The following is a 27,117-nucleotide window of genomic DNA, read 5'->3' on the forward strand; positions in this document are numbered from 1 at the left end:
AACATTGTGTTCTCATTTTTAATTCGTCTTATCTGAAAAGCCAGTTCTTGATTTCGACACGTTATTTCGTTCCTATTTGCCATGAACTGATAAATATAATACCCTGTATTTAGTTGTCGGCACGAACATTGAAGGGATTCGAAATGGTATAGTATTACTTCATCTTTTTTACGGGGAAATAGATATACGGAAACCTAAAACTCTTTAGACATTACCCAGCAAGACTCTCCACGAAACCTTTCAGTTTTCACTCCTATTTCGCTGTGTGCGTTTACCAGTATTTGTTTGACAAATATGAGTGATAACAACGTTTCCAAAGTTATAATCATAGGTAGTGGGTTGGTAAGAATATTACTCAACAAGAAAATGGAAAATGGAACGAAATTTTACCAAAATTTCAGGTAGGATCCTTATGTGCATGCTTCATGGCCAAAAGAGGATATGATGTGGAGGTTTATGAGAAAAGAGAAGGTAAGAAACTTTCGAAATGAGTTAGAGAAAATCAGTGATGCATATTCAACATAGATTTATGGATATGGTCCTTGTTGATATCAGTTTGTTTTCTTATGCAGTGATATTCTGCTGAGTTTTCCTATTCACAGAATCTGCATCACTGTATAATGGCCGAATCGAAAATTACCGCAGATGAAATGACTTCAGGTTATGATCCTGAAAATTTTGAGAATGAATACTTATACAGAGAGTAACAAAAAGGTGGGAACATTGATTGAACCGCATATTCTGGGGTCAAAAATAACTCAAATATAACTTACATCGATGCAAATGTGCACCCAAAATAAATTAAAGCCCTGGGAAAGTACAGAATGAAAATCGATTTTTTCCAATATTTCATGATCTGTTGTAATGGAAATAGATTCATGGCTATCTTATCCTAAGAGCATGATATATGTTCAACCCGGGGTATTGACCCCCTAAAACCCACCAAAAGTTACTATGCGTTACAATGAAATTTGCATTGTGATACCATGGATTTAATACATCATTTTTGAAAATGTTTTACAACTTTTTTGAAAAGCCAGTTCATATCGAGATGCGGGCTCTTTTTCATTATACTTCATTATCCTGTTCAACACTTGTAGTTACTATAGGTTAGGTTACGTTAGGTCAAAAGTGAGTGAGATTCGATCCTCCACCGCAGCCCGCAAGGGTTTATTGTGGCTCACACCTATTCAAACTCGAGCAAATAAACCCATTTTCTTGACAAAGACGATAAGTTCATATGGTGAGTGATCTTTCAGGTTAGATGATAGGAGTGTAGTTCTACCAAACTCTGAAAACCTGATTAGGTCTGCAGCGGGGCAGGCACAAAGTATGTGCTCTGCTGTTTCATCATTTTCCAGAGGCGACACATACTGTCTTTCGACAGTCCGAGTCTCTGCATATGATGATTCAAACGACAGTGACCTGTAAAAAGGCTTATTAGACATCGTAGTTCATTCTTACTGTAGTCCAACAACTGTTTAGTTTCAAGCTTCGAAGGGTGAATAAATGCCTTGGAGTGAGCCAATCCTGAAAAATTACTGCAGCTACATCCTACAAGGACATTTTCAAACAAATAGAATAAATAGTATAATTAACTTTGTGAGCTGCAACGCCTAAAGGTTGAAGATACTTTCACATGTAGACAAATCGATGTTAGGATTACTAAGCCAATATCTGAGGACTCTACCCAATGGATAGCGATATTTCCAAATAAAACGACAATCCACCTACAATGTAACGAATGAGAAGAAGTTCAAAGAATAATGGGATTCGTTTCAATCGACATCCCAGTAGGCTGCAAAATCAAGGCGAATCAAATCGAAATAATTCATGAAGAAAGGATAATCAATAACAGTCAAATAATATTGATTACCGAATTCAACCAAGATTACAACCCTCTAAAAAATGTAAATATGAGCTTTCAATTGGACGACGATGACCTGCAAGACCTCCAAAACCTTAAAAATCAGCTTATTGATAACAATCTTGAAATAAAATTCAGCCAAGGGGACTTTACAGATCACCGAGTATATGAACTTTAGTTATTTATTTGATGATCATAGCAATGAGAGTTTACTTCTCGTATAGAAAAAATTCACTTCGATATTGCACCAATAAGAAGCACCAACTACAAGTAATGAATGAATTAACGGATCTATCCACTTATGATGCACTGTTTGGAACCTTTGGTGTAGTAATGAATATTACTGAAGTTTTTTAATCTTCCTCTTTGAAGATGATCACTTGGTGATCGAAACACGTGTTAAAAATAACGATTTGGTGTTGGGGAAAAAACTCCAGTAATATTCGATCTACCCACTGTTTAACTACTCCGCTGTGCCTGATAGTTGAATCTACGGGGGGATTATCTCACCACCTAGGACAATCCCGCTGATGTAGTAGTACCACCACCCTGTTCCAGATACTGACAAGACAGTTCTCATAGGAACAGACATTTTCGAAGCTTCACATCCTGAGCCAGTCAATTTTAATTCTTCAAAGTAACAAGACGTATAATTTCATATATTTTGTACTTCTATAATTTCAGATTTCTGTTACAACAAAAGTGTTTTTTAAAATCCAGTTCAATGTCGTTGATTCACACCAAGCTCAAAAGGTTCGCCATGACTGGTCTAGAACCTCCAGTGGCTGTGTTACATATATTGATAAATATCATCCTTGGACATCTCTGTCACTCTAAAGCGTTTTTGCTGCTTACTAGATCTATCGAATGTTGATGTGTTTCAGATATCAGATTAATGAAAGAACTTAAAGGAAGATCTATCAATCTTTCTCTATCTCATCGTGGAAGAAAAGCTCTAAGGGAAATTGGTTTAGAGGAGGAAGTACTATCCACATCTATTGAAATGAGGGGGCGGCTTTTGCACACTTCCGCAGGAGACCTTGAATCTATTTTGTACGATCCCACATTCAATCAGGTACCTATTATCATTCATAAAGATGGTTTTCTTCGAATACAGAAGAATATGGCAGCATCTTTCTTCTTGTAAAATTCTGAATCACAGGAATATAATCAAACCAATAGGTTGAAAAAATTTTAGAACTTCCGAGAAACTGAATCTTTGGGAAACAATCAAATCATTTGTTGACAATAAAAAAATTATAACATAATTTTATGTAAAAATTCCAGTCACTTGACACATTCATTTTCAATTCGTTCACTTTGTATACAATAGGCATGATGACAGATTTTGAAATACTGTTTTATAATGCCGAGAAACATTATAATCATAACGTATATCATATTTCTACAAAAAATAAAAATTAGGCATAGAATAAATGTATATTATTTTTTGAGTTTAAAAATTCGTACCAAAACAGTTGAGGGTATCATGGCGTCGGTTGTGACGTACCCTTCGAGTAGACTACATATAAACACTAGAAGCTCTTCCATAAATTTGATGATAATTATTATTGAATATGAATGCAATATAGTAGTGTACAATTCCCCAGTGTACTGATAGATCAATAGAAACTCCGAACAAGTTATTTGAGTTCGTACCACACAGAAAACACTTGCAAAACGAAATTCAAAGGAAATATTACCCAGAACTCATCTTTATTTTTGTGAAGATCACTATGACTATTTACCTAAATCTGTAAATTATGAACCAGTATTATTTTGGTCAAGAACTGAATTCAATGATAAAAAAAACTTTTTTGAGGTTAGGTTTCATCTCTCGTATCTTTTTATACACACCATTGAGTCGTGAGGAAAATCAGAAAAAAATAAGGGTCAAGTATTACTGCTTGATTATACAAGATGTCGTATTCGTTTGTTAACTCTAACGTGACGTAATTCGCTCTAACAGGCATTCACTTGGCGTCTTGCTGTATTTTGTAGTTTTCTTTTATGATAAATATTAATTTTAGTGATTTTCACTTAATGTTGTTATGTCTATTATGATCTAAATATACAGGGTGTTTCAAATTCGATCCTCACCATAGGGATCTCGAAAACTATGAGAGATACGAAGATGGTTGATTTGGGGCATAGTTGTCTATAAATATGCCGTTGAGAAAGTTCTGAAATTCCGAGTACATCCGAAGATATCCGGAAAAAACTGAAATTTCGGAAAATGGTTTTCATTTTTTCTTACTTTTCTGGCGATGTTTCGTCTTCCGGCTACTTCTTATGGGTGCTACATGGTATTCTTTAGTTTCCTTGTCCATTCTATTTCCGTATTTTTTTCTCGGCTTTTCAAATAAACCAAACTCGGTAAGATTTTGATCCAATAACTTGAAAACGGTTCGATGTGGTTATCGTCTTTTGGGATACAAGTTCAAATACATTTCCGATGTCCTAACACTGTTTCAATCGTATTTGTAATATATTTGTATAATATCTCTTTTTTCTTCATTCGTGAAAGCCATTTTTTGCCCAAAATTCAATGACCTGTGCAATAACAAAATGTTTTTGGAAGACAAATTTAGAAGCATCAAAGTCAAAGCCTATCATGATGAGAATAAATTTTTTTCAATATCTCCAATTTTTCGAAAAAGAATAATAACTTATGATACATCATTGAAAAGGTAAAATCGGTTCTATTCAAAACAGAAATAATCCAATGTAGTGCCCATAAGAAAAATAAAGTTGATGATGGTGATCGGAAGACGAAACGTCGGATAGCAAATCTGAAAACACCATTATTCAGCAAGGAAAAAGTGGCAACATGAAAGTGCACTTTATTTTCGAAACCATCGAAAAATAATGCCAAAAAGAAATTAAAACCATTTTCCGAAATTTCTATTTTTTCCAGATATCTCCGGATATACTCAGAATTTCAGAACTTTTTCAACGGAATATTGTTAGTCAGGTAAATGCGCAACTTTGCTCTAATTTTACCGTCTTCGTATCTCTCATAGTCCCAATGGTGAGGATCGAATTTGAAACACCCTGTATTTTATAACATTGGCATTCCTCTTTCACTACGCAAACAAGCTCTCTCAAAACCATTTGTAACACATATTCTGATGTTTATAGTAACTCAACGTTTAATTTATGGGAAAAACTGGACTATGATTGAATTGAATATGGATTCTCTTCAATAATAGTTTTTCATCAAATCTCAAATTTGAAATAATGTTTAGTCAATCATGGCTGGTTCATGGTGGTTCATACTTCAGATATTTTATCTTGTACTTCAAATTAACTTTTTCAAACAATGGGAGCGTTTATATACCTCATTTTTACTTTATAATGTGTTGTATGAACCATCTCATTGATTTACATTGTGACAAATTTCTTAAAGTGAAAGCATAAAAGTTTGGTGTGTGAATGAGTCATCACATTTTTCAGTGCATTTATTCAGTTGGAAGGAATTACCTGAACAGGAAGCTGTTGGAAGGTGAAAATACTAACAGGGTCAGTAGCATGTAATTAATAACGAAATCCGATATTTTCCAGCCACAGAAAAATATCCCAAGATAAAATTATATTTCAACCATAAATTAATAAGATCTGATTTTAACGAAGGATCTGTAACGATGTTGAAGTAAGTATAATGGGTATGTTTCAGTATTTCACGTTATATTTCCAGTAGGTGACTTACTACAGATTTCAATTGACAGTTCAAAATAATGGTATCTACCAATTTCGGTTAAGCAAAATATATAATAATTATAAATTGGAGTATATTCTGAAGTTTTATAATATTTTTTATTGAGTGGCGTTGATAGAAACATGGGTGTGAAGTTATCCACATCCACAAAGTACACCGAGAAAAAATATCGCATTTTTATTTTTTCATTTACCGACTCTGCTACTCTTCCACTCAACCAAATGATATGATTATTTACTGGTTTAGTGAAAGAACCGTCCTTGTTTATTAAACTGTCTGAAGGGGTGAAAATAGGGTGGAAATATTTGAAAAAATCATAACTAGAAAAATAGACTTTGTACACCTACAAAATTGAGATATGATATTCCTGATAATCTATTCGTCAAGAAAAACTTCACGTTATAGTTTTCCAGGCCGTCTTAGGGGGTGAACATGGGGTGGAAAGTTGAAAAATCGTATCTTCGATAATAGAATGTGTACACCTACAAGTTTGAGATTTGTTATCCATGATGATCTATTCTACAGAAAAAAACTTCACGTCATAGTTTTTCAGGCTGTCTGAGAGGGTGAACATGGGGTAAAAATATCAAAATATTTCAAACTTTAGGTGTACACATTCAATTTTTGAAGATACGAATTTTTCAACTATTCACCCCATTTTCACCCCCTCAGACGGCCTGGAAAACTATAATGTGAAGTTTTTCTTGTCGAATGGATCATCAGGAATATCATATCTCAATTTTGTAGGTGTACAAAGTCGATTTTTCTTGTTACGAATTTTTGAAATATTTCCACCCTATTTTCACCCCTTCACCTCTAATAAACAAGGACGGTTTTTTCCACTAAACCAGTAAGTAAGCGTATCATTTTGAAAAATGTTAGGTGTGCAGAATCGGTAAATGAAAAAATAAGAATGCGATAGTTTTTTCTCAGTGTACTTTGTGGTTGTGGATAACTACTATAAATTACCAATTTCAGTTAGCCTAAATAGTACAAAAAACGTAATTTGGAGTATATTTATAATTGAATGACATTCTTCGTTTACTATAGTTGGTTGAAGAGTAGTTGAGTATGTAGTGTGCTCTTATGATGCACTGTTTGGAACCTTTGGTGTAGTGTAGTGAATATTACCAAACCGTTATTTTAACACCTTGACACGTGTTTCGATCACCAAGTGATGATCACTTGATTATCGAAACACGTGTCAAGGTGTTAAAATAACAGTATATACGATTAGCAATTTTTATATGTTGATACACTCGTCTCCAACATATGTTCTCAGTTCAAGCTGTTTAGCTTGTTTAGTTTGTTGGTGAGAGGCATAAAAGTTAGAAATGTTTTGCGTGTTCGGCGATGGACCCAAAAATGTGCATCAATTTTGTGTAAAAATGGAATAAAATGCTCATAAATACTTGAAATGTGGACAGTAGCATGAGCATCTTCACAAGTGGTTCAAGCATTTCGCACAAGATCAAGAAGGTGTGAATGAATGACGGCCTGGACTGGAATGTGCTGAGAAATCGTAGAACATTGTTAGGGAGTATCGTCTAATCACTATTAGAAAAGTTGCTGAGGCTATTGGCATATCGGTTGGCTCATACCATATACTTTTTTGGAAATTTTGGGCATGAAGCGTTTGGCAGCTGAGTTCGTTCCAAAATTGCTGAATTTTGCCCAAAAAAACTTTCGCATGAGCATCGCTAAATAATTTGTTGAATGACGTCAACGGCGATACAGATTTGCTTGAAAGGGTTATAACTGGTGACTAATCGTGGACATATGATTATGACATCGAAAGCAAATTCCAATCGCCCCAATGGAAAAGTCCAGGAAAGCCAAGACCAAAAATAGGATGCCAAGTTCAATCACTGTTTTCTTCGATTACCATGTCAGGAGTCCTCGCCACATGGACGTGAGGCAATAAAGAGTATTATCTTGGAGTTATGCACCACTTGGGAGAAGCAATACGAAGAAAACGTCTGGTATTGCGAAAAACAATGCATGGCTTTTGAATCATAATAATGTACCTGCTCACTCGTCATTGCTTGTTCGTGTTTTTTTGGTCAAGAACAAAATAGTAATCATACCTCAACCACCGAAGTCACCAGGTTTGGTCCCCTGTGACTTTTTTCTGTTCCCAAGGTTCAAGAGACTTATGAAAGGACGACGTTTCGCAACAATTGAGGAGATGAAAACCAAATTAAAATTCACCCTATTTCTTAAAGAGAGGTGTAAATATGGAGGAGGTTTCTCCCAAATGAATATTTTTCTAGTTGGCTATAACTTTGAATTATGACAGGAACTTTTATAATAGTTGTTTATGATTATTATCATAATCTTTTGTTTTAGTTCTAGTATTTGTGTGTTACGTAGCTCTTGAAGCGTAAGAGTGCTTTCTCGTTTCAACTCTAGGGTCCAAATGAAGTAATTGAAATATATTATCATAAAATAATTTTTGGTCAGATAATCTTCTGGGTATTGCTTCAAAATTCTGCACTTACTTTTGTGATTTGAAGAAACTCTTCAATTTTCAGATCCTTCAAACAAAATACTCTTTCAACTGTCACCAAAATTGATCCGAAAAGGCCTTTCGTCATGCATAACGTATGGGTATTTTGAAGTCTGCCCAGCTAGTAGTTTCTTCTAACTTTCCTACTAGTTACCATGGCGAGGCTGGATACTGCTTTTGTTAGATTTTCTTTTTATGTCTTCTCTTTCTTATTCTATTCCTTGATTCTCAAGTCATCGTCTTTTTTCATCCATCAAAGTCTAAATCTATTGTTTTTCCACTTACCTCGGTTCGCTCATTCGATGATGGCAGATTCGTTCTCAACAGAGTTGATTCATTTACTAAAATCATTTTCAAAAGTCTGGAATTGAACCTCATTAACTAATCATCTGATGTTATGTCTAGAGGGAAGAATTTCTACCGAAGATGGCACTGCTCGAACAGTTAACAGCTGATAGGAGTAACCGAATGTTAAACTCAGGTTATGTCTATTTTTTCCGGAGGTAGGCCAACTATGGCGCAGCCTACGCACAACTAGCTGGAGACTTCCAGCGCCCGGGAATAGGTGTAACTAGATTCTGGCGTGAAGGAAGAGTTTATCAGTTTGGTTAGGGAGGTATAGGGAACCTTGGGGTCCGGCCTTGTTGCCAACTATGTGGCCAGTCGTCGATTATCGATGTCATGATACGTTGAGCCATCAGCAAGATGCGGAAGACCTTGAGGAGGTCAAGACCTTCCGGTAGCCTAGCACTCAATCATCAGCCGACTCGTTTGATTCGTCGGCAGACGAGCCTAAAGAAACCTTTGAGCATGTTTGTCAAAGTTTTTGGCGAAACCCGCAATATTGCTTCGACACACTCATATCCATTATACAGGGTGTTCCTTAAACACATGCTAATATTTAAGGAGGTAATTCTTAGACCCATTTTAAGGAAAAAACGTCCTATGGACGTATGTCGTGAACGCCTTAACTTTTGAGATACAGGGTGGCAAAGTTTTCAAAAATAATCAGTTTTTTAATAATAACTGAGATAATTTTGTTGACATCTTTGGCATATTTGGTACATATGTTCCATGCCTCAAGGCGCATTTTCTGATGTACAATTTTCTTAATTTTCTCTGCCAGTGACGTACGTACGAGTTTTGAAATGTATATTTTTGGCGAAAAAAATACTACGCCACTGCTTTATCTTGAATTAAAAATTATTTTTAAAATCTCCATACATTTTTGAGCACATTTGATCTGTTGGGTTTTCTTTGTCCGACGCATGGTTTTCGCTCAAAAAATTAAAAATAGCTTTACTTAAGGATAAATTCCTTAAAAATCTGATGCGGTATCATACATCGACTGAGAGCAAACTAAGAGATCAGATTTGTTGCAAAATAATTGAGGATCTAAAAGGTATTTGTTTGTTGTCAGATGCACTGTTCTCAATTAAAATTATGTCATAACACAGCACCGCTTAATAATTTTTGAAAACATAAATTTAGTTATCCTGGAATAAATGACGTGTAGCAGAATTTATTTACTGCACCTCTTGGAAATATGGACTTTGTCGATATGTGATTTCTTTTAAAGATTAAAAGCAGAAAAAACAGCGTACCCACCATAGCAATAAAAAACGAATTCTCTGTATGTACAAACGTCAGTAGCTAATATTGATGTTGATTCAAAGTAAGGTGTTGGTGTTAAAAACCGTTACAGCGCGTTTTGATTGATTTTGAAGTGTTATTGAAGTTATTTTGGTAGTCCGCTGTTTTTCTGAATATCAGTAAATATGGTAAATTATATGAATGCGGAAATGGCACAAATGCATTACGTATATGGCCTTGCCGATGGTAATGCAACAGAAGCCAGGCGCATTTATCAGGAAAGATATCCTAATCGTGCCTTACCAGATAGCCGAACCTTTTCAAATATTCATCGTCGACTTGGGGAAACTGGTAGTTTCAAGAAAGGGGCTCCGGAGTAAGAACTCCTGAAATTGAAGAAGCGGTGCTGCAAGAAATTGAGGAACATCCTGAGACGAGTACGAGGAAGATCGCTAGAACTCTGGATATTTGTCATCAAATTGTTTGGCGTATTTTGGTTGATTTTTTGTTATACCCATACCATATTTCAAGTGTGCAGGCATTACTCCCCAGAGATTTTTCACAGCGTGTGAACTGCAGTCAGTGGTATCTACAAAGTATTGTACTAAATCCGCAGTTTGAGACACAAATTTTGTTCACAGACGAAGCAAATTTTTCTCGGAATGTCATTTAAAATTTCCATAACAATCATGTGTGGGCTGAAGAAAATCCCCATGCAATAACCGAAACCCATTTCCAACACCAATTTTCGGTTAATGTATGGGCAGAAATTATAGGTGATCATCTAATAGGCCCATTTTTTCTACCAGGATGCCTTGATGGTCGTTATTATTTACACTTTCTCGAAGAAGACTTACCTGGGTTATTGGAAGATGTGCCACTTGCGTTAAGGAATCGAACATGGTATAATGCACGATGGCGCCCCTGCTCATTTCAGTGTAATTGTCCGAAACCATTTAAATACAGTTTATCCTAATCGTTGGATAGGTCGCGGAGGACCTCAGCAATGGCCAGCAGGATCCCCCGATCTCAACAGTTTAGATTTTTTTTATGGGGTCACCTTAAAACTCTTGTGTATAAAACTCCCGTTAATACTTTAGAAGATTTAAGAGAGCGAATAGTTGCCTCGTATGAAACTATACGAAATACGCCGGGAATATTTGAACGGGTGCGTAATTCCATGCGTAGAAGGGCGGAAGCATGCATACTAAGTCCAACAATTTTTATAATCAGTTTTGGTATTATTACTAATTAACAAATTTGTGCTATTCGTTTGGACTTACTGTCACAAACTTGTTTTTGTGAAAAATTTATTTTTTGCAGATTATGTTTTCAAATATTATTAGGGAATTGGTAATGCGTTATGAAGCAATTTTCAGATTCTCATTCATTTTAGAATTGATCTAATTTCTTCATTTAATTTCTGTCGATTTTTATTTTTTTGAGTGAAAATCATGCGTCGGACAAAGAAATACCAGGAGATCAAATTTTCTCAAAAATAAATGAGGATTTTGAAAATGATTTTATTTTGAAAAGAAAGCATTGGCGTAGTACTTTTCTCCCAAAAATATTCAATGCGAAACCCGTAGGGATGCCACTGTTTGAAAAAATACTAGTTTGTGTACATCAGAAAATGCGCCTTGAGACATGGAACATATGTACCAAATATGCCAAAGATGTCTACAAAATTATCTCAGTTATTATTAAAAAACTGATTATTTTTGAAAACTTTGCCACCCTGTATCTCAAAAGTTAAAGCGTTTAGGACATACGTCCACAGGAAGTTTTTTTCTTAAAATGGGTCTAAGAATTACCTCCTTAAATAGCATGTGTTTAAGGAACACCCTGTATTGGGAGAAATTTCACACCTCATTTAAATACTTTTCAGTTTGAAAACGTCAGAGAAATTTATCCGGAAAGCTGATTTCATCATAGGGGCTGACGGAGCATACAGTAAAGTAAGGTTGGCCATGCAGCAGATACCATTGTTTCAATACAGTCAAGAATACATCGAACACGGTTATTTAGAGCTTTCAATCCCATCGAAGCTTGGAGACAAAATGATACCAAATCACCTACACATATGGCCGAGAGGAGAGTTTATGATGATTGCCCTTCCAAACAGAGATATGTCGTGGACGGTGACTTTGTTCATGCCCTTCGTCAGGTTCGAAATACTGGATGATAAAGAGAAAGTGATGCGTTTTTTCAAGGAAATGTTCCCAGATGCAGTAGAGTTGATCGGAGAGAATGAGATTGCGGAAACTTTTCTAACTACGAAGCCATCTCATTTGGTATCAATCAGATGCTCTTCGTATCATGCTGGCTCGAAGTTTTTGATTATCGGCGATGCCGCACATGCGATGGTTCCGTTTTTCGGCCAAGGTGAGAAATCAGAATTCATTTTCGAAAAACTTGTCACGGGTTGAATTTATTTCTGAAAGTTCTTGTAAAATACAAATTTCGAAAAACCAAAATAGATAGCATATGATATACTTACCTACATTACATATTACACATTAGAAGAATATATATGTTTAAAATATGTTGTTCCGTTAAAAAGCTGTCGCATCCCTATAAACGACAACCCTCTGAAGTCTTAACTTGTGCGAGCTAAGAACTAAAGAAGTCTTACCTTTTAACGTGTGATTCCTAACACGGGGTCTACATAAATTAGACAGAAAAACTTTTTTTTATAAAATTTGATTTTGTTATTCAATACAGTTGCCTTCGAAGGCGATACAATGATTATAGCGGTCATACAAACTTCTCCATACCATTTTTACGAGTACGAGTTGTCCACAGCCTCAAAGTGGTCAGTTTCGACGATCACCTCTTCATCGGAGGTAAATTGTTTTCTGCCGAGCATCTTCTTGAGGTCTGACAAAAGGAAAAAGTCGCTGGGGCCAGATCTGGAGAATACGGTGGATGCGGAAGCAATTCGGAGCCCAATTCATGCAATTTTGCCATCGTTCTCATTGATTTGTGACACGTTGCATTGTCTTGATGAAGCGGCACCTTCTTTTTCTTCAGATGGGGCCGTTTTTCCGCGATTTCGATCTTCAAACGCTCCAGTGTAATAGTCGCTGTTAATGGTTTTTCCGTTTTCAAGTTAGTCGATGCATATTATACCATGCGAATCCCTAAATAGGTACTGATACCATAACCTCGCCAACCGAGTGTTGTATCTTTTTATGCTTTGGAGTCGGTTCACCACGTGCACTCCATTGTCACATACATTGTCATCAAATCGTTGTTGTTTTTTTTTCAAGACAAAACACCAGCACTACAGGAAAATCCTGTGCGATAGTAGCGATTCACATTGGATTCGAATCGCTGAATATTAAATCCATTTGGAAAAACATTCTCACGAAGTTTATTCCACATGAACGCAGTTCTCCATATGAAAAAGTCCTTATAAACTGAAGTTCGAGGTGTACTGAGTTAAACCTCAAAACGATATGACCGTTATTTTTAACATTGAAATGGGTATAGTCAGCTATCCTCAAAATATAGACATATGACATCGCGGACTTGTTTGAAGACCTTCAAAAAAATAATATAATGTAGTCAATTGTTTTTTCATATCTCGAAGAACAATCGCTGTTCTTCAGCGTGCATATGGAATATCCAAATGATGAGCAGCCACAGTCCGTCGCGTATTTCTGATATGTACCGCTCTTGGTGGAATCAAATGTGCCAAGTCACTTGAACACCTCCCGTGAAAGTGTCTATAGAATAGAGACGAATTTCCAACCTTTCTTCGATGCTCCAGGCTATCAAGGTTGCATGTGATGTTCGCGTCTCCAATCAGGCGAAGGCTTTATTCTGGATGGAATCCAGCAACTTCAGGGTATGTTTGGGGGTATGTTTCATACATGACAGCAATACTTCAAAGAAGGTCTGATCTGAGCTTTATAAAGCATCAAAAGTTGCTGAGGTGTGTACAGTTTTCTGGTTCGGAACAGTGTTCCAAGCTTTTGAGAAGCAGCCTTTGCAATTCCAGCGACATGATTGTGCCAATACATATTGGTGTCCATTTTAACCTCCAAAAAACTTATCGAAGCAGAAAGCGGAATTGTCTGTACAGACATCATTATATCCGGTTCGGAGACATTTATCTTCTTGGAGAAAACCGATGCTTGGGTGTTAGTAGCATTGAATTGAACCTGGTTACTTTCACCCCAATTCGAAATCACTTCTAGATCCTCCTTCAACCTCCTGCTGTCAGTGAAGATTTGCCTCCGTAGCCGATGTCTTGGAATCCAAATGGAATGACGAGACAAGTGTGCTGTCGTCAGCAAAGCAATACATTGGATTCTTGTTTTTTTCCAATAAGTCGTTGATATACAATAACAAGAGGATTGGAGACAATAGGGATCCCTGGGGAACACCAGCGTTGATAGTGAAAGTATTCGAGATATATCCATCGACGTCCACTTGCAGGGAACGTTCTTTCAAGAAGCTAAAAAGCCAGACACAGAAATGATCCCTCACGCCACACACGGTCAAAAGCCTCAGAAATATCAAGCGCAACAGCTCTTGATTCTCCATGTTTCTCGATTGCGTTATTCCAAACAGAAGGTCGACTGCTGATCGGGTGTAGAAATCATAGCCGGGATATAGAAAATTCACGGGGTTTGTTGAAGCACTGACTTTGGTTTCTGTGACTGCAAGAATATGAAGAACATTCGATTGCAGATGTTGGTGCATTGAGTTTATATTTTTTATATCCGAGTTGAGTCCTCTGCTGATGATTTTGAAGTTGCTAGTTGGTTTTGATCTCGCTCGGCACCCACTTTGAACAGAGCTTTCGCATACCCAAATATTCAAGCATTATATGTCCAAAAACGTTCTTTTGATATCTTTAGAGCCTCAGCTATCTCGGCCAACTCCACTTGCGGACTTTTTTTATATTTTCGTCGGTAACAGCCTCTTTGGGGCGTCCTCTGCATGCATCGTCTTCGGTGCTCATTTCATCTCGTCTAAACGTAGCAAATCACTTCTCAACGGTTGATATTCTTGCTGCAAAGTCCGAATAATGGTTATCAAGCCAAGCCTTGGCTTCAACAGTATTTTTTTCCAAAAAGCAATGCTCAATCCCACATGTTCTATCCCACAAACTAATAGTCCAACAGCTGTGAAGATTTTACACGTGTCTTTTCTATAGGAAAATACCCATCTAATATGGCGGAACTCTGAAGAAAATGTAGCTGATTTTAAGCACTGTTGAAACTAGAAAGGCTGAAATTTTAAGGCTGAAAACTGCATTCATAAAACTTTTCCGAAAACATTTTCGATATTTTTAGGAATTTTCTATAAAAAAATAAATAAAAATGTTACAGTTAATTCGAAGTAGGTGTGCCTACTTCATTTTTGGTTACCTTGCATTTCGATCAAAGCAGAAATTAATGCCAAAATTATAGTTCAAATTCAGTTAGTGATTGAAATTCCTCTATAATGATCACACTGTATAATGAATTTTTCTCGGTCATTTCAATTTTAGGGAATTATTATTTAATCCATTCATAGATAACACATTATACGTCGCCGATACGCCGATACGCTCGTAAAGCTATAACATTCAACTACATGAACATTTTTGAGATTTGAACATTTATCAACCCAAAACTTCAGAAATTCAGACATTTAGAACTTTTTGTAAATTTTCCGATGTTTCCGGGTTTATAAGCCGTGGTCTGCAGGTTTTTATATCTGACATTTCGCCTGCTACTGCGGCAACGGTCGAAGTGTTCTATCTTGATGCGATGCGCGAACTAAAAATCGTCCTGGTACGTTTGAACTTAAGATGGGATGGATACCAGCACTTCATAACACAAAGATTCTTTCACTATTTGAAGAAGGGTCGGACCAATCAGGTATAGTTCAAGTGAACGATATAGTGCAATCTACCTTTCAACAGCTCCCCTTTAATAATATAGTTAGGGAGCTAACTAATTTCGTTATTCAATAATCATTATTTCTGATTATATGGTGTGTCCATACATTTCAGCATACACTTTTTCAAATGTTTTTGTCTGTAAAACTTCAGATAGTTGGTTTTTGATATAGTTATCTTCAAAATACAAATTGTTATCCATTAAAGAGCTTTGTATTTCATGTTTCCTCGAATTTGTATTCGGTACTTAGATGAGCTGTCTCGAATGATAGGAAGCGTTGTCAAAAACTATTACACTATTCGCATCCAAATTTGGGATCAATGTATTTTCAAACCATTCCTCAAAAATATTAGCTTCCATTTTCTTATAATAGTCAACATTGCAGTCCTTAAGTTTTTTTCCACATAATTTCAAAGAATTCAGAACCCACCCTTCACTTCCTCCGCAATGCACAATGATTAGTCGCGATCCTTTATTTGCAGGCATGTTAGGCGTACACATTCTCGAACCATCAGTCTACCCTTTCGTAACTGTGTCGTGAGTGTCATACCAAGTTTCGCCCAAATAGAAAATTTGCCATTGTTCTTGTCTATATTTAGTTATTTGTTCTAAGTATTTTTTAAGCAATTCCACTATTCTTCTGCTTTCCATAACTGCTTGACGTTTGTTTATTATTTTAAATCTATATCCTAGTTTCTTCATCCACTTCTGAAGAGTTTTGTCACAGCAGCTCACGTTATGGTCGGAAGTATTCAATTTCTCCCTTATGATTTCAATTGTAGGTATCTCATTGCGTTTGTAACAGTCATATATTGTTTTTTTTTGCAATTATTTTATTAGATGAACATCTGACGGTTTTGGTGATCCCGTATAACATTGCGTCTTGCATTCATAAGGTTTGTTTTTGACTATTTTACGTACATTTGAGAATGGAATTTCGGTCAAATCTGATGTTGCTTGTAGTAGTTTGTTTCCCTCGAAAGCAAACTTGAAATGTAGATTCTTATGTACATTGAAACAAACTCTCTGTATTTCAGTATTCAAATGCATCCGAATCTTATTCACTGGTATCTCTTTCTCGCATTGTTAACCATCAAATTCAATTTCAAATTCAAATTTATTGCATCCATATCCTATTAACAAGAAATAGATCGGATTAGTCCAAGTTCACAAATTAAATTGTGTCTGATGAATATATACGAATAAAATGACAAACATAAATAATAGTTTAAAAAACAAAACTACATTCTTGAATATTATGAAACATCGAGTCAAAAACCGAATTTGAATCGGGTATTTCAGTGATGCATACTTCACCGCCTGTGAAAAATCACACAAAGATAAAGCAAAATATGAAGAAATATGAGAAGGTCAGTACTGAAAGTCACTTACGACCAAAAAGTTCGAATTCACGGAGGGAGTAAAAGCATCCTTCGGCCAGTACTTTCTTTAATTTGCATTTGAAGATATTTGGACTTCTGCTCTCTCTCAATTCGAGGGGCAGAAGGTTGAATAGACGAATTCCAGTAGTCACTGGAGCTTTTTTTTGCATGGAGTGACAAATTTTCTTCGGTAGGATATTTCTTTTGTTTCTGGTGACATACACGTGAATATCGCAATGGCTTCTAAAGCTAAAGTGAGTCAAAAGTTTTAATAAATAAATACAGGGCACCGTAAGAATTTTATTACTTTTGAAGGTGTCTCTGCATGATGTTCTATAAGATAAGCAGAAAATACGTCTAATAATATGTTTTTGCAACACAAACACTCTTTGTAGTTCGGACGCTTGACCCCAGACAACGATACTATATGAAATAGCGGAGTACCCCAGTGCATAGTCAACTTCAAGCAGACAATCTCGTTCCAGCATGTTTTGAAGTGTGGTGACCACATAAAAACATTTGTTCAGCTTGCCACAAACTACATCGACATGCGAGTTCCATGATAGGTTGCAGTCGAATTGTGTTCCTAAGAACTTCACCATTATAGATGGCTCAATTGACACTCCTTCAAATGAGAGCGGTAAATGCAGAGGTGTTCTATGTGTGCTACAAAACTCTATATATTCCGTCTTATTATGATTAGTCATAAGTTTATTTTTAAAGCACCAGTCCTTGAACTCTTTTAGGATTGTGTTGACCTTCTCAGATAGTCTTACAGATGAAGTATCTGACACAGTAATGCAAGTATCATCTGCGTACATAAGTACCCTTCCTTCAGATATGTGAATGGGAAGGCCGTTAATGAAAATGAGGAAAATTAGAGGACCGAGTACGCTTCCCTGGGGTGTACCAATATCTGTTTCAAACTCCTCCGAGATGACATCATCAATCTTAACAATGAACTTTCTTCGTTCGAGGAAGGACACTCATTGATTGGGCCGCGGACACCAAGGTTATTCAATTTATCAGATATGAAAGGAATATCGACCAAGTCGAAAGCTCTAGTAAGATCAAAGAAAATTGAGATCACAAATTCGCCAGAGTCCATTTTGTTGTTGACATATTGAACAAATTCAATCGTGCTTGTTTCAGTTGATAAACCACTACGGAATCCATGCTGATTGTTACATAATACCAGATATGTGTTGAGAAAATTTGTGATCATATTGGCCATTACTTTCTCTATCAGTTTGGAAAAAATGCTTAGTAAAGCGATTGGTCTATAAATCTCAATATTACTTGGATCGCCTTTTTTAAAAATAAGAATTATAGAGGCTAATTTGAGGCTAGAGGGAAATTTGCCTTGCAATACAGACATATTGATAATATGCTCGAAAGTTGGTGCAATTATATCACTGGTGATATAACTGGTCGCTATTAGAAATTGGAATCACTATACAGGAAAAAGTCTGCGTTGTTATCACACTCGTTATTACAATTAGTACTTGTCCAAGGACGCCACATTTTAAACAGATAACAAAATTTTTAAGTAATTATAACTGCACCAATATCGAATTTCCAAATCGCGACCAGTTCCTGAACTGAACATTGACGACACCACGTCTATACTCATCCCCATATTCTATTCGTCACCGTAACATGAATTTAGTTTTATTACTCTTCAGAGAAACCATAAAGCTCGGTTAGTAAAAATTATCCAATACGAATTGTCAATTTTTCAGTACACTTTGACTAGTTGGCAGCGGCATTATTTCTCTGTATTGATTTTTTTGGCGTTTGAGATGCCGATAGCTTCAACTTTTCACAATACAGGTTACTTCGACTATATCAGAGTTGGTCCTCCGACATCTAGTCCTCATTACAACTACAAACGCAACAGGACCATTATCCGTTTGGGCATCTCAGTGAGGTAGATCACTTCGACCGTTGCTGCATTGCCTTTGGTAATGTGTGCCGTAGACCTGCAGACCACGGCTCATAATCCCTGAAACATCGGACAATATTTTATAGTCACCGACCGTGGAAGCCTATACACCATGATTTTGTAAATGCCAAAAAATATGAGTGGAGTGTTCAGGTTTTGAACAAATTTCACAATTTTTTCATTGTTCATCACCCGAAGTTTTGTATATTCCGCAACTCAGTTGTAACTTTGGTATGTGATTTGATAGGTAGAGTTATAACTCATTTTCCCACACCAGAACCAAAATATCGTCTCTAGACGGGCGTTTCGCTAACCAAGTTAGCGTCATCAAGAGGTGCCAACTTGGTTAGAGAAATGCTGGTCAAGAGACAGTTTTCTTGTTTTCAATAGATTTTATATACACTTTTCCTTGGGTTTGTAGGTATGAATTCTGGATTCGAAGACTGTTCAATTCTGGACAGTTTATTAACAAAGAACCGGAACAACATCGAAAAAACTATCAGAGAGTTCAGTCGGCACCGCGTAGATGATGGACACGCTATTTGCGATTTGGCTATGTACAATTACATAGAAATGCGAGACCTAGTGAACAAAATCTCCTATCGCTTACGGAAGAAAGTAGATACCTTCTTATTTAATTTTTTTCCCACCATGTGGATACCACTTTACATCGCTGTCAGTTTTTCTCACATGGATTACAATCAATGCAGACTCAATCGAAAATGGCAAGATAATGTAGGTATTATTAAAATATGATTACTATACATATACATTGTTTTTTGTTCACAATGTGAAATTACCACAATTCACTTTCAATTAAATTTTTAAGGATTTTCATCTAACATGAAGAGAATCTGTAAAATTCTGTTGTGAAATATTGAGTAAGGTATATTGGATATTTCACTTCAAAAAATTGATCATTGGCACAGTTATATTAAATTCTTTTTCAGGAGATCGTGAGGAAATTTTATTCTTAATAACTCTTAAAACATTTTGTGACTATATGTCACTCTATGTTTTCACTTCCCAATATGAAGGTTTGAATGTGATAATAAAAAACAGAGGTCCCCAAAAGTCAGTTTTCCTGTAACAGTTCAAAATATAACATTATAATGAGCACTCAGAAAACACAGACAACAATAAATTTGTATTTTCAGTTGATTAAACTAAAAAAATTAAGAAACACAACCAGGGCCGTAGCGAAAAGAAAAACCGGGGGGGTATCCAAATTTTCCCAACCTCACCAGCAAAATTTCCCAACTTTCGAAAAAATGAAAACCGAGGGATTATTTACTTAATTTCCCTACTTAGCTATCCAAAGATTGGCTGAATGCTTATGCCCGATAGGGTATGCACAAACAAAAATAAATTTTGGTAATTATAAAAATAATAATGGGAATTATTCTACTTTGGACCAAGGTCCTTGGTGTTCCACCATATCCACCATGTATAGGAATATTCAATAAAAATGAAAGATAACAACACTTAAATAATAGTGTGCTTATTGTTTTCTACTATTATTTTTTTATCTTCACGGCCCGAAATTTCCCAATTTTTCCAAGTCGGAAAAACAGCGAAAAGTTGGGAATTTCGTAAAATTGTCACCTAAAAATTTGTGAACTGTTCAGGACTGTTCTCTTACTTGGGAGAAACTAAACTTTTTTGAAGTTTTCAAACAACTCAGAATTTCAAAGTATGGGATCTCCAAGTTATGCATGTTGGGAAATCCGGATCTTCTCCTGTTTCTTTCTCTGTTCTCATTACCTCTTTCTTTCTTTTCTCTCACTATAATTTTTTTATTTATATTAATTTTTTTACTATTATTTTTTTCAATCTTCACGGCCCCAAATTTCCCAACTTTCTCCCAACTTTTTCCCAAGACGGAAAAGCAGGGGGGATGCTCCCCCCCATGGCGACGGCCCTGAACAACAAGTAAGTGGCGTACTTTTTTTTCCAATATTGTTGGCTGTAGTGCCCAATGAGACTCCACTGAACCCAATAATTTCCATCTAGTTAGGGCTAAATAAGTACCTTATTACTTCAAATAATTGTAGTAAATTTCAATCAGATCTGCATAAAGATATCTATGATATTTTATAAATACCTTTTTTTAAACTTCAACGCACTGTATCACATAAACAAAGCAACTCCGGACATATGTTCATAAGATTTTTTTCAAAACGTACCGTAATTACGAAACACCCTGTATAAGAATTGCCCCCCAAAAATACACTTCAGGCAATTTGCAATATACACTCCTCGTGTGAAATTTCAGCTTGTTTCAAAAATATAGTATAGTACAATTATTTGGCAGTTTGCCTATAGTATTAATCACAATACAGTTATAAATAAAGCGATAGTCACTATACCTACTACTCTGGAATGATATAAAACTACACTAATTATCTTTTTCAGGTGATCCAGATCATATTCATCGCGTTTGGAATAATCGTTTCAGTAACATTATATCTCGTAACGAAAAGATTCTGGTAACTAAGAATAGATCTGATGGGTTTGTGGGGAGAAGTAAACATTATCTTTCTTGTATTGGTCGCACTAATCGATTTGTCACATATATTTTCACCTCATACAAAACCGCAGTATCGATATCTACAACGACATAATGTTGATAGAGAATTTGTTATTTTCTTCTGCAAGTTTCAGAGACAAAGTAAAATCTGAAAAATCATATTATGTTTCCAAATCACAATCAATTTGTTTCGCTTGTTATTTTTTACTGGGTGTACAATATCATATTACTAAATATTTCACTGCCACATATTCACTTCTTTCTGTATAGGAAAGAAATTAAATTTTATTCAATAAGAATTATGATATAAAAAAATAAATAAATGAAATTCACTTGATTCAAACAATTTGTTTCATTTGCCATTTTATTAAACTAGTAAATTGTTACAAATAAACGTATTAAAAGAACAATAAACTGCGAGTACATGAATGGAATCGTCCTTACAAGGATATCAAACAACTAAATGATGCAAGAACTAATGAAAGTCCACTTAATAAAATTCCTTCTTCATGATCTTCGACTCACGAAAATTGAGTAGTCAATGACTCTCTATCCCAAACTTATAGCCCTTCAGCTTGTATCTGATCTGAGAAGCATGCATGGATAATTTCAGTCAATGAACTGCATTGAAATTAATACGTCAGGACAGAAAAAAAATCACCAAAGAATTCATAAGTAGGTATCACTTGTCTGAAGAAATTGATGATGGTTGTATCTCCACGTGATAAGTCCTTACTAGATTATCTGTTTCTGTATTCATATATATTCATATTGATATATTAATAAAGAGTTATTGCCACTCCTCTGAAAAATACGGTAACGTTATTTTAACATCCAATACAGTATTACGGTATGATGAAAAAAAGAGAGTTATCGCAACATGCGATAACTTTGGGAATACGTAAAAATGATGACTGACTTATGGCATATGTCATGTCACAATCATAACATAACCACCATTAGTTTATTTTAACCTGGACATTTTAACTTCATGCAATAAAACAAAAGTTAATAATAAATTTTGGTAGATTTACTCAACATAAAAATTTATTATGAATAATATTCTGGAAGCTGTGATTATTGGTGGTGGCTACGACGACGATATTGAGGATGCAATTTTATTTGAAATTCTTAATGAAGGAGAGAATGCTGTGGGAAATCGAGCAGAACGTTATGGAAGGTTTGATTTGAATGAATTAGTTCCTGCTGAATTAAAAAATAACTTCCGTTTCGACAAAGACAATATAAATCATTTAGAAAGAGTTCTTGGCCTACCTTAGTTACCCAACAAAGGCATCGTATTTCTGGTGAGTAAAAAAACTATCTAATTTATTTGAATAAACTTATGCTCTTATATTTCAATAGAGTTGTTAATATTTCCAATGATCTTTTTAATTTCAGGGCTACATGGACTTTGTATTTTGCGAAGATTAGCATATCCTAATCGGCTATGTGATTTGGATCCATTGTTTGGATTATCTGCACAATCATTATCGCAGATTGCAAATAAAGTAGCAGGTATAATATACCAAAATCATGGTCATTTAATTGAAAATTTACAGAATTTACCGTGGTTGAATCTAGACAAGTTAAGGTACTAGTCACATGTAAGTTTTCTAGAAAATTCTTGGCATTTGTAAAATTCTTACAAAGCTTATTAATTCTGATTGTTGCTTAAAATAGCATTTTTAACAGATATCTCTCATTTTAGGCAGTATTTGCCAAAGATGCTCTTTTAAATAACTGCTGGGGATTTATTGATGGCACAACACGAGCCATTTGCAGACCTACAGAAGAACAAGAAAATTATTATTCTGGACACAAACGGTATCATTGTGTAAAATATCAATCTTTGTTGAGTCCTGATGGATTGATATTATGCCTGAAAGGTGCATATCCAGGTCGAATACATGATGCAGGTATTTTTCGGATCTCCCATTTGTACGATGAATTGGACATAGTTGCAAGATTTCCAAATGGAGAAAATTTTGTTTTATATGGTGATCTAGCATATGGTATAAGAGATCTATTGATATGTCCTTACGGAAACCAGCACTTAACTCCACAACAACAGGAGTTTAATAGAAGCATGAGTGCAGTTAGACAAGCTGTAGAATGGGGTTTCCAGAAATTTACTGCAGAATTTGCTGTCTTAGATTTCAAGAAAAATCAGAAACTTCTTGTTCAATACATAGAACAACTTTATAAAGTGGCTGTACTGTTAACAAATTGCCATACTTCCCTATATGGCAGTCAGACGAGTCAATATTTTAATGTGGTACCTCCAAATTTAGAAGAATACTTGGGAGTTTAATAGCGTAACTTCCAGACAAGTGTATATGTAAAATATAAACAGTGAACACTAAATGTTGGACATTTTTATTTACAATAACCTACTTCATAAAGGATTATCTAAGCTAACTTAAAAATAAAAACCTGTACAACTAAAATCTATATTTAAATAAACCTACACTACACTAACTTAGAGGTATTACTCCATGTTACAAACTGCTGCAATAGTTGCGTTTGCACTTTAATCATTTCAATTATTTGTTTTCTTTCCTCTTTGTCTTGTAGAAACTTTTTTTATTTTATTTTCCTGTTTTCAGCTTTTTCCAATTTTTCTGCTTCAAACTTCTCTTTTTCTAGTATGAGTTCCTTCTTTCTAACATCAATTTCCCACTCCCGCTTTTTTTCCAAATAATCCAATGCATTTTTTTCATGGGTGGATTACATTTTCTTTTTCTGGTTGGTGCTAAAAAAAATTTGTGAAAAAGTTTAACATTTGGAGTAATAAAAGGGTAGGAGAGCTTCTGACTGAGAACCGCATGGTTCTGGGTTGGAACCCCAGTCAAAGTAAGAATTTTTTTCCGTTATTAAATTAATTTAGAGAGCCACAGAGGGTTTTCTGCCCGACCATTCACTGTTGGGTTCTAATTAACAGTGCTGTTCCTAAAGTGGTACATGGAAACAGTAACAAAGTCTGCCCAAAACACGAGGCAAATGGCCATAGATGCCGAAGCCATTGACATAAAAAAGTAATAAATACTAAGTAATTACAATTCAAATATACAAACAACATTAAAATACATAGGCATAATAAAGCACACAAAATGATGAAATTTATAAAACCGTTTTCAACTAGCCCCAATTGTACTAAGTGTTTACACAAAATCATTATTCGAATATTACTCACTCAAAATCTTTCGTTTCACGTTTGGGGTATGTGTGGTCACTGAATCAGGTTCTTCAATCAGACAATGTAAATCCACATCTGCTGTAATTTCTTCAGCATTCGATATGACTGAAAATATATTTTGAATTTGACAAAATGTAATGCAACAAAATATATTTTCACCATGCAACTCCCGTTTTGGATAAAAAAAAGTAAAAATATACCTACCATAATCATGATCTGAATTAATTATTTCATTTTCTCTATTTATAATGTGGGACTTCATTGCTGAATCTCTGGCTTCTTTTCCTTTTTTTGCCAATATGGTCAATAATTGTTTTTCATTTTTTTTCTCCGACGTAACCATTTCATTTGTGGCAATATCGATTATTTCCTGTAGAAGTTGATTCAATTCCGAATAAACCTCTTCCACCTCAGATCTAAAAATACAATTTTCATTAGGTAAGAACAGTAATGAAGTAATTACATGATACTTACTTGGATCTGTTGATTTTATCCTTTTTTACATATTGTAGGTAATATAAGCATATCTAAGTGTTCCTTTAGTAATCGTATTGTAAAATTTTTTGTGGTTAAGATATTAACATTAGTTTGGATTGTTTCCCATCTTACAGCATCCTCATAGGGATTCTGACTTAATATTTCTCTAGCTAATATAATATCATTTTCATATGTAAATCTTAACCGACTTTTGTTTTGTGCCATCTTATTACACTCACTATGAAATATCCGGAATACCAGAGAGAAAGTCACAGTATACAGTTTATTTTTGAAATTTTCTATTTCTTTTTCTTTCCGATTCGGTATAAATGACATGCGGACATATCCGAAGAGTCACGATCATAATACGGTAACCTTACGGTATTCTTTCAAAATACCGTAATACGGTATTTGCCTTTAACGCTATTTCCAAAACACGTAGATGTCAAAATAACGTTACCGTATTTTTCAGAGGAGTGAAATATATTCATATATTCATTATATTTGAGAAACACTTGAGATTTTCACTAGACAGTCCACAAAACCCCAATACGTGTTTCACTTCTATACTTCTGTGTGGTGAAAATCTCACAATTAAATGTTTCTTGAATATGCTATGGATTTTCATCAAAAATCGGCCGATTCCATCGATGCTTCATCCAACCAATGACACCTATCGGTGGAAAGCACAACCTTTTTCTGAGATTTATCACTTCTGTAGTCTATATAGAAAGCTTCTGTGTTTATTGCGTTTGTCAATAAGCTTCAAGCGGATAGTTCCAAAAAACACCAATGTTCCAAACTCACCCACAATGATATATGAAGTAATAATACTTGAAAGCAATCTGCTGCTGAAAGAACAGAATCTTTTAAATTTTCTAAGTAGTTTATGTCTTGACCGCTCAATAGTATGCAATAATGAAGCCAATGACGTGGCTTCTGCCCTAACGAAAACGCTATCTATGGGAAGACTCAATCCAACAATATCAAAGATGAATGAGGCTTCTTGAAACAATCAGTTACAAAGCCAATGTTCGATATTGATTGCCGAACAAGATTCAACTACTGTCTTCACTGCAGCTTCAACTGCAAGCCAACTAGAAGAAACCAGAGTACAATAACGAAGCACTCACTAGTGATCCAATACCGATCCAAAAGAAGTCTCATTAGTGGTGCTAGGCTAAATCAAGAAAGCATTCCACCATGCTCCCCGGGGTTGAGTGCCCCGGGATAAAATATAACCCTAACCATAAATATAACACTGTTTTTGTGAGCAGCAGCAGAAATCACATCCATCCACCCCCACTCACTTCCGAGTGATCTTCAGCATGCTGTTTGGCGCTTCAGCTAGATTGATATCTGACTTCTTTTGGTCAGAAATCAGCCTTTAGTGAGTTTACTCCCTTATCTGATTATTACAAAAGCATTTCTGGGCCCAATTGTCCCTTAAGGAGAAAAGTTAATTGCATTTTCCGTTACGAAAGCGACATCTACAGAATCAACAGAACACTCAATTCAAGAATATCGGAGTTTGAAGAGTTAGAATGGTCTTTTGACTCAGGACAGTGAGTCAACGCATTACCACTGCGCCAATACACTGCTCATTAGATACTGAATGAAATTAAAGTTGAGTATTTTGCTCTTTATGTGAAGAGATTCGTTGGAGAAATAATGGTTTACAAATATTATATGGAGAAACTTGGTTCTTAGCAGCATGACAAGATTTCGAAGAGTTTTCAAAAAAGACGACTTTGTGTGAAGACAATTTCAATGTGAATAGAATGTTCATTAATTTTCTCAGAACACAAACCAACTCTTTTGTTAGCACTTGCAGATAGTATAAATATTACTTGAAGAGAATGACATCCGGGTTAATGGGCCGTGACTGAATGGAACCCAAGCGTTTCGTCTGCCACTGCGGTAGATATTATCAGTTAGATATGCGTTAACGGCGAGTACGAAGGTTATATCATTTAGAAGTCTCAGAAGCGTCGATA

At 35.4% G+C, this 27,117-nt stretch overlaps 2 protein-coding genes across 2 annotated transcripts; one reads left to right on the forward strand and one right to left on the reverse strand.

The window, feature by feature from the left end:
* Window positions 1–224: 224 nt before the first annotated feature.
* Window positions 225–21,743, forward strand: LOC111514371 (kynurenine 3-monooxygenase). The gene is given in 10 exon segments (XM_074177335.1): window positions 225–342; window positions 402–471; window positions 2,752–2,942; window positions 5,324–5,372; window positions 5,432–5,519; window positions 11,576–11,781; window positions 11,784–11,812; window positions 11,814–12,072; window positions 19,336–19,649; window positions 21,330–21,743. Coding segments are annotated over 10 exon segments (1,332 nt in total). The 5' UTR covers window positions 225–294; the 3' UTR covers window positions 21,408–21,743.
* Window positions 21,744–23,866: 2,123 nt separating this feature from the next.
* LOC111509151 (uncharacterized) lies at window positions 23,867–25,573 on the reverse strand. The gene is made up of 3 exons (XM_074177338.1): window positions 24,848–25,573; window positions 24,641–24,748; window positions 23,867–24,199 (listed from the first exon to the last, which is right to left on the reverse strand). The coding sequence occupies exons 1-3, from the start codon at window positions 24,984–24,986 to the stop codon at window positions 24,090–24,092; spliced, it is 357 nt and encodes a 118-aa protein (XP_074033439.1). The 5' UTR covers window positions 24,987–25,573; the 3' UTR covers window positions 23,867–24,089.
* Between the last annotated feature and the right edge of the window lie 1,544 nt (window positions 25,574–27,117).

This window comes from Leptinotarsa decemlineata, unplaced genomic scaffold, assembly GCF_025532065.1.
Source record: "Leptinotarsa decemlineata unplaced genomic scaffold, Ldec_3_MD MMD2_tig00002974_RagTag_RagTag, whole genome shotgun sequence".
Classification (NCBI taxonomy): Eukaryota; Metazoa; Arthropoda; class Insecta; order Coleoptera; family Chrysomelidae; genus Leptinotarsa; species Leptinotarsa decemlineata.

What these genes read in the sequence shown, in the direction of transcription:
- LOC111509151 (XM_074177338.1), bottom strand. Translation starts at nt 24,986, where the DNA reads ATGGTTACGTCGGAGAAAAAAAATGAAAAACAATTATTGACCATATTG. An exon ending in TAATTCAGATCATGATTATG is followed by an intron (nt 24,749 to 24,847) that starts GTAGGTATATTT and finishes ATATATTTTCAG; the next exon opens with TCATATCGAATGCTGAAGAA. An exon ending in CGTGAAACGAAAGATTTTGA is followed by an intron (nt 24,200 to 24,640) that starts GTGAGTAATATT and finishes AATTTTTTTTAG; the next exon opens with CACCAACCAGAAAAAGAAAA.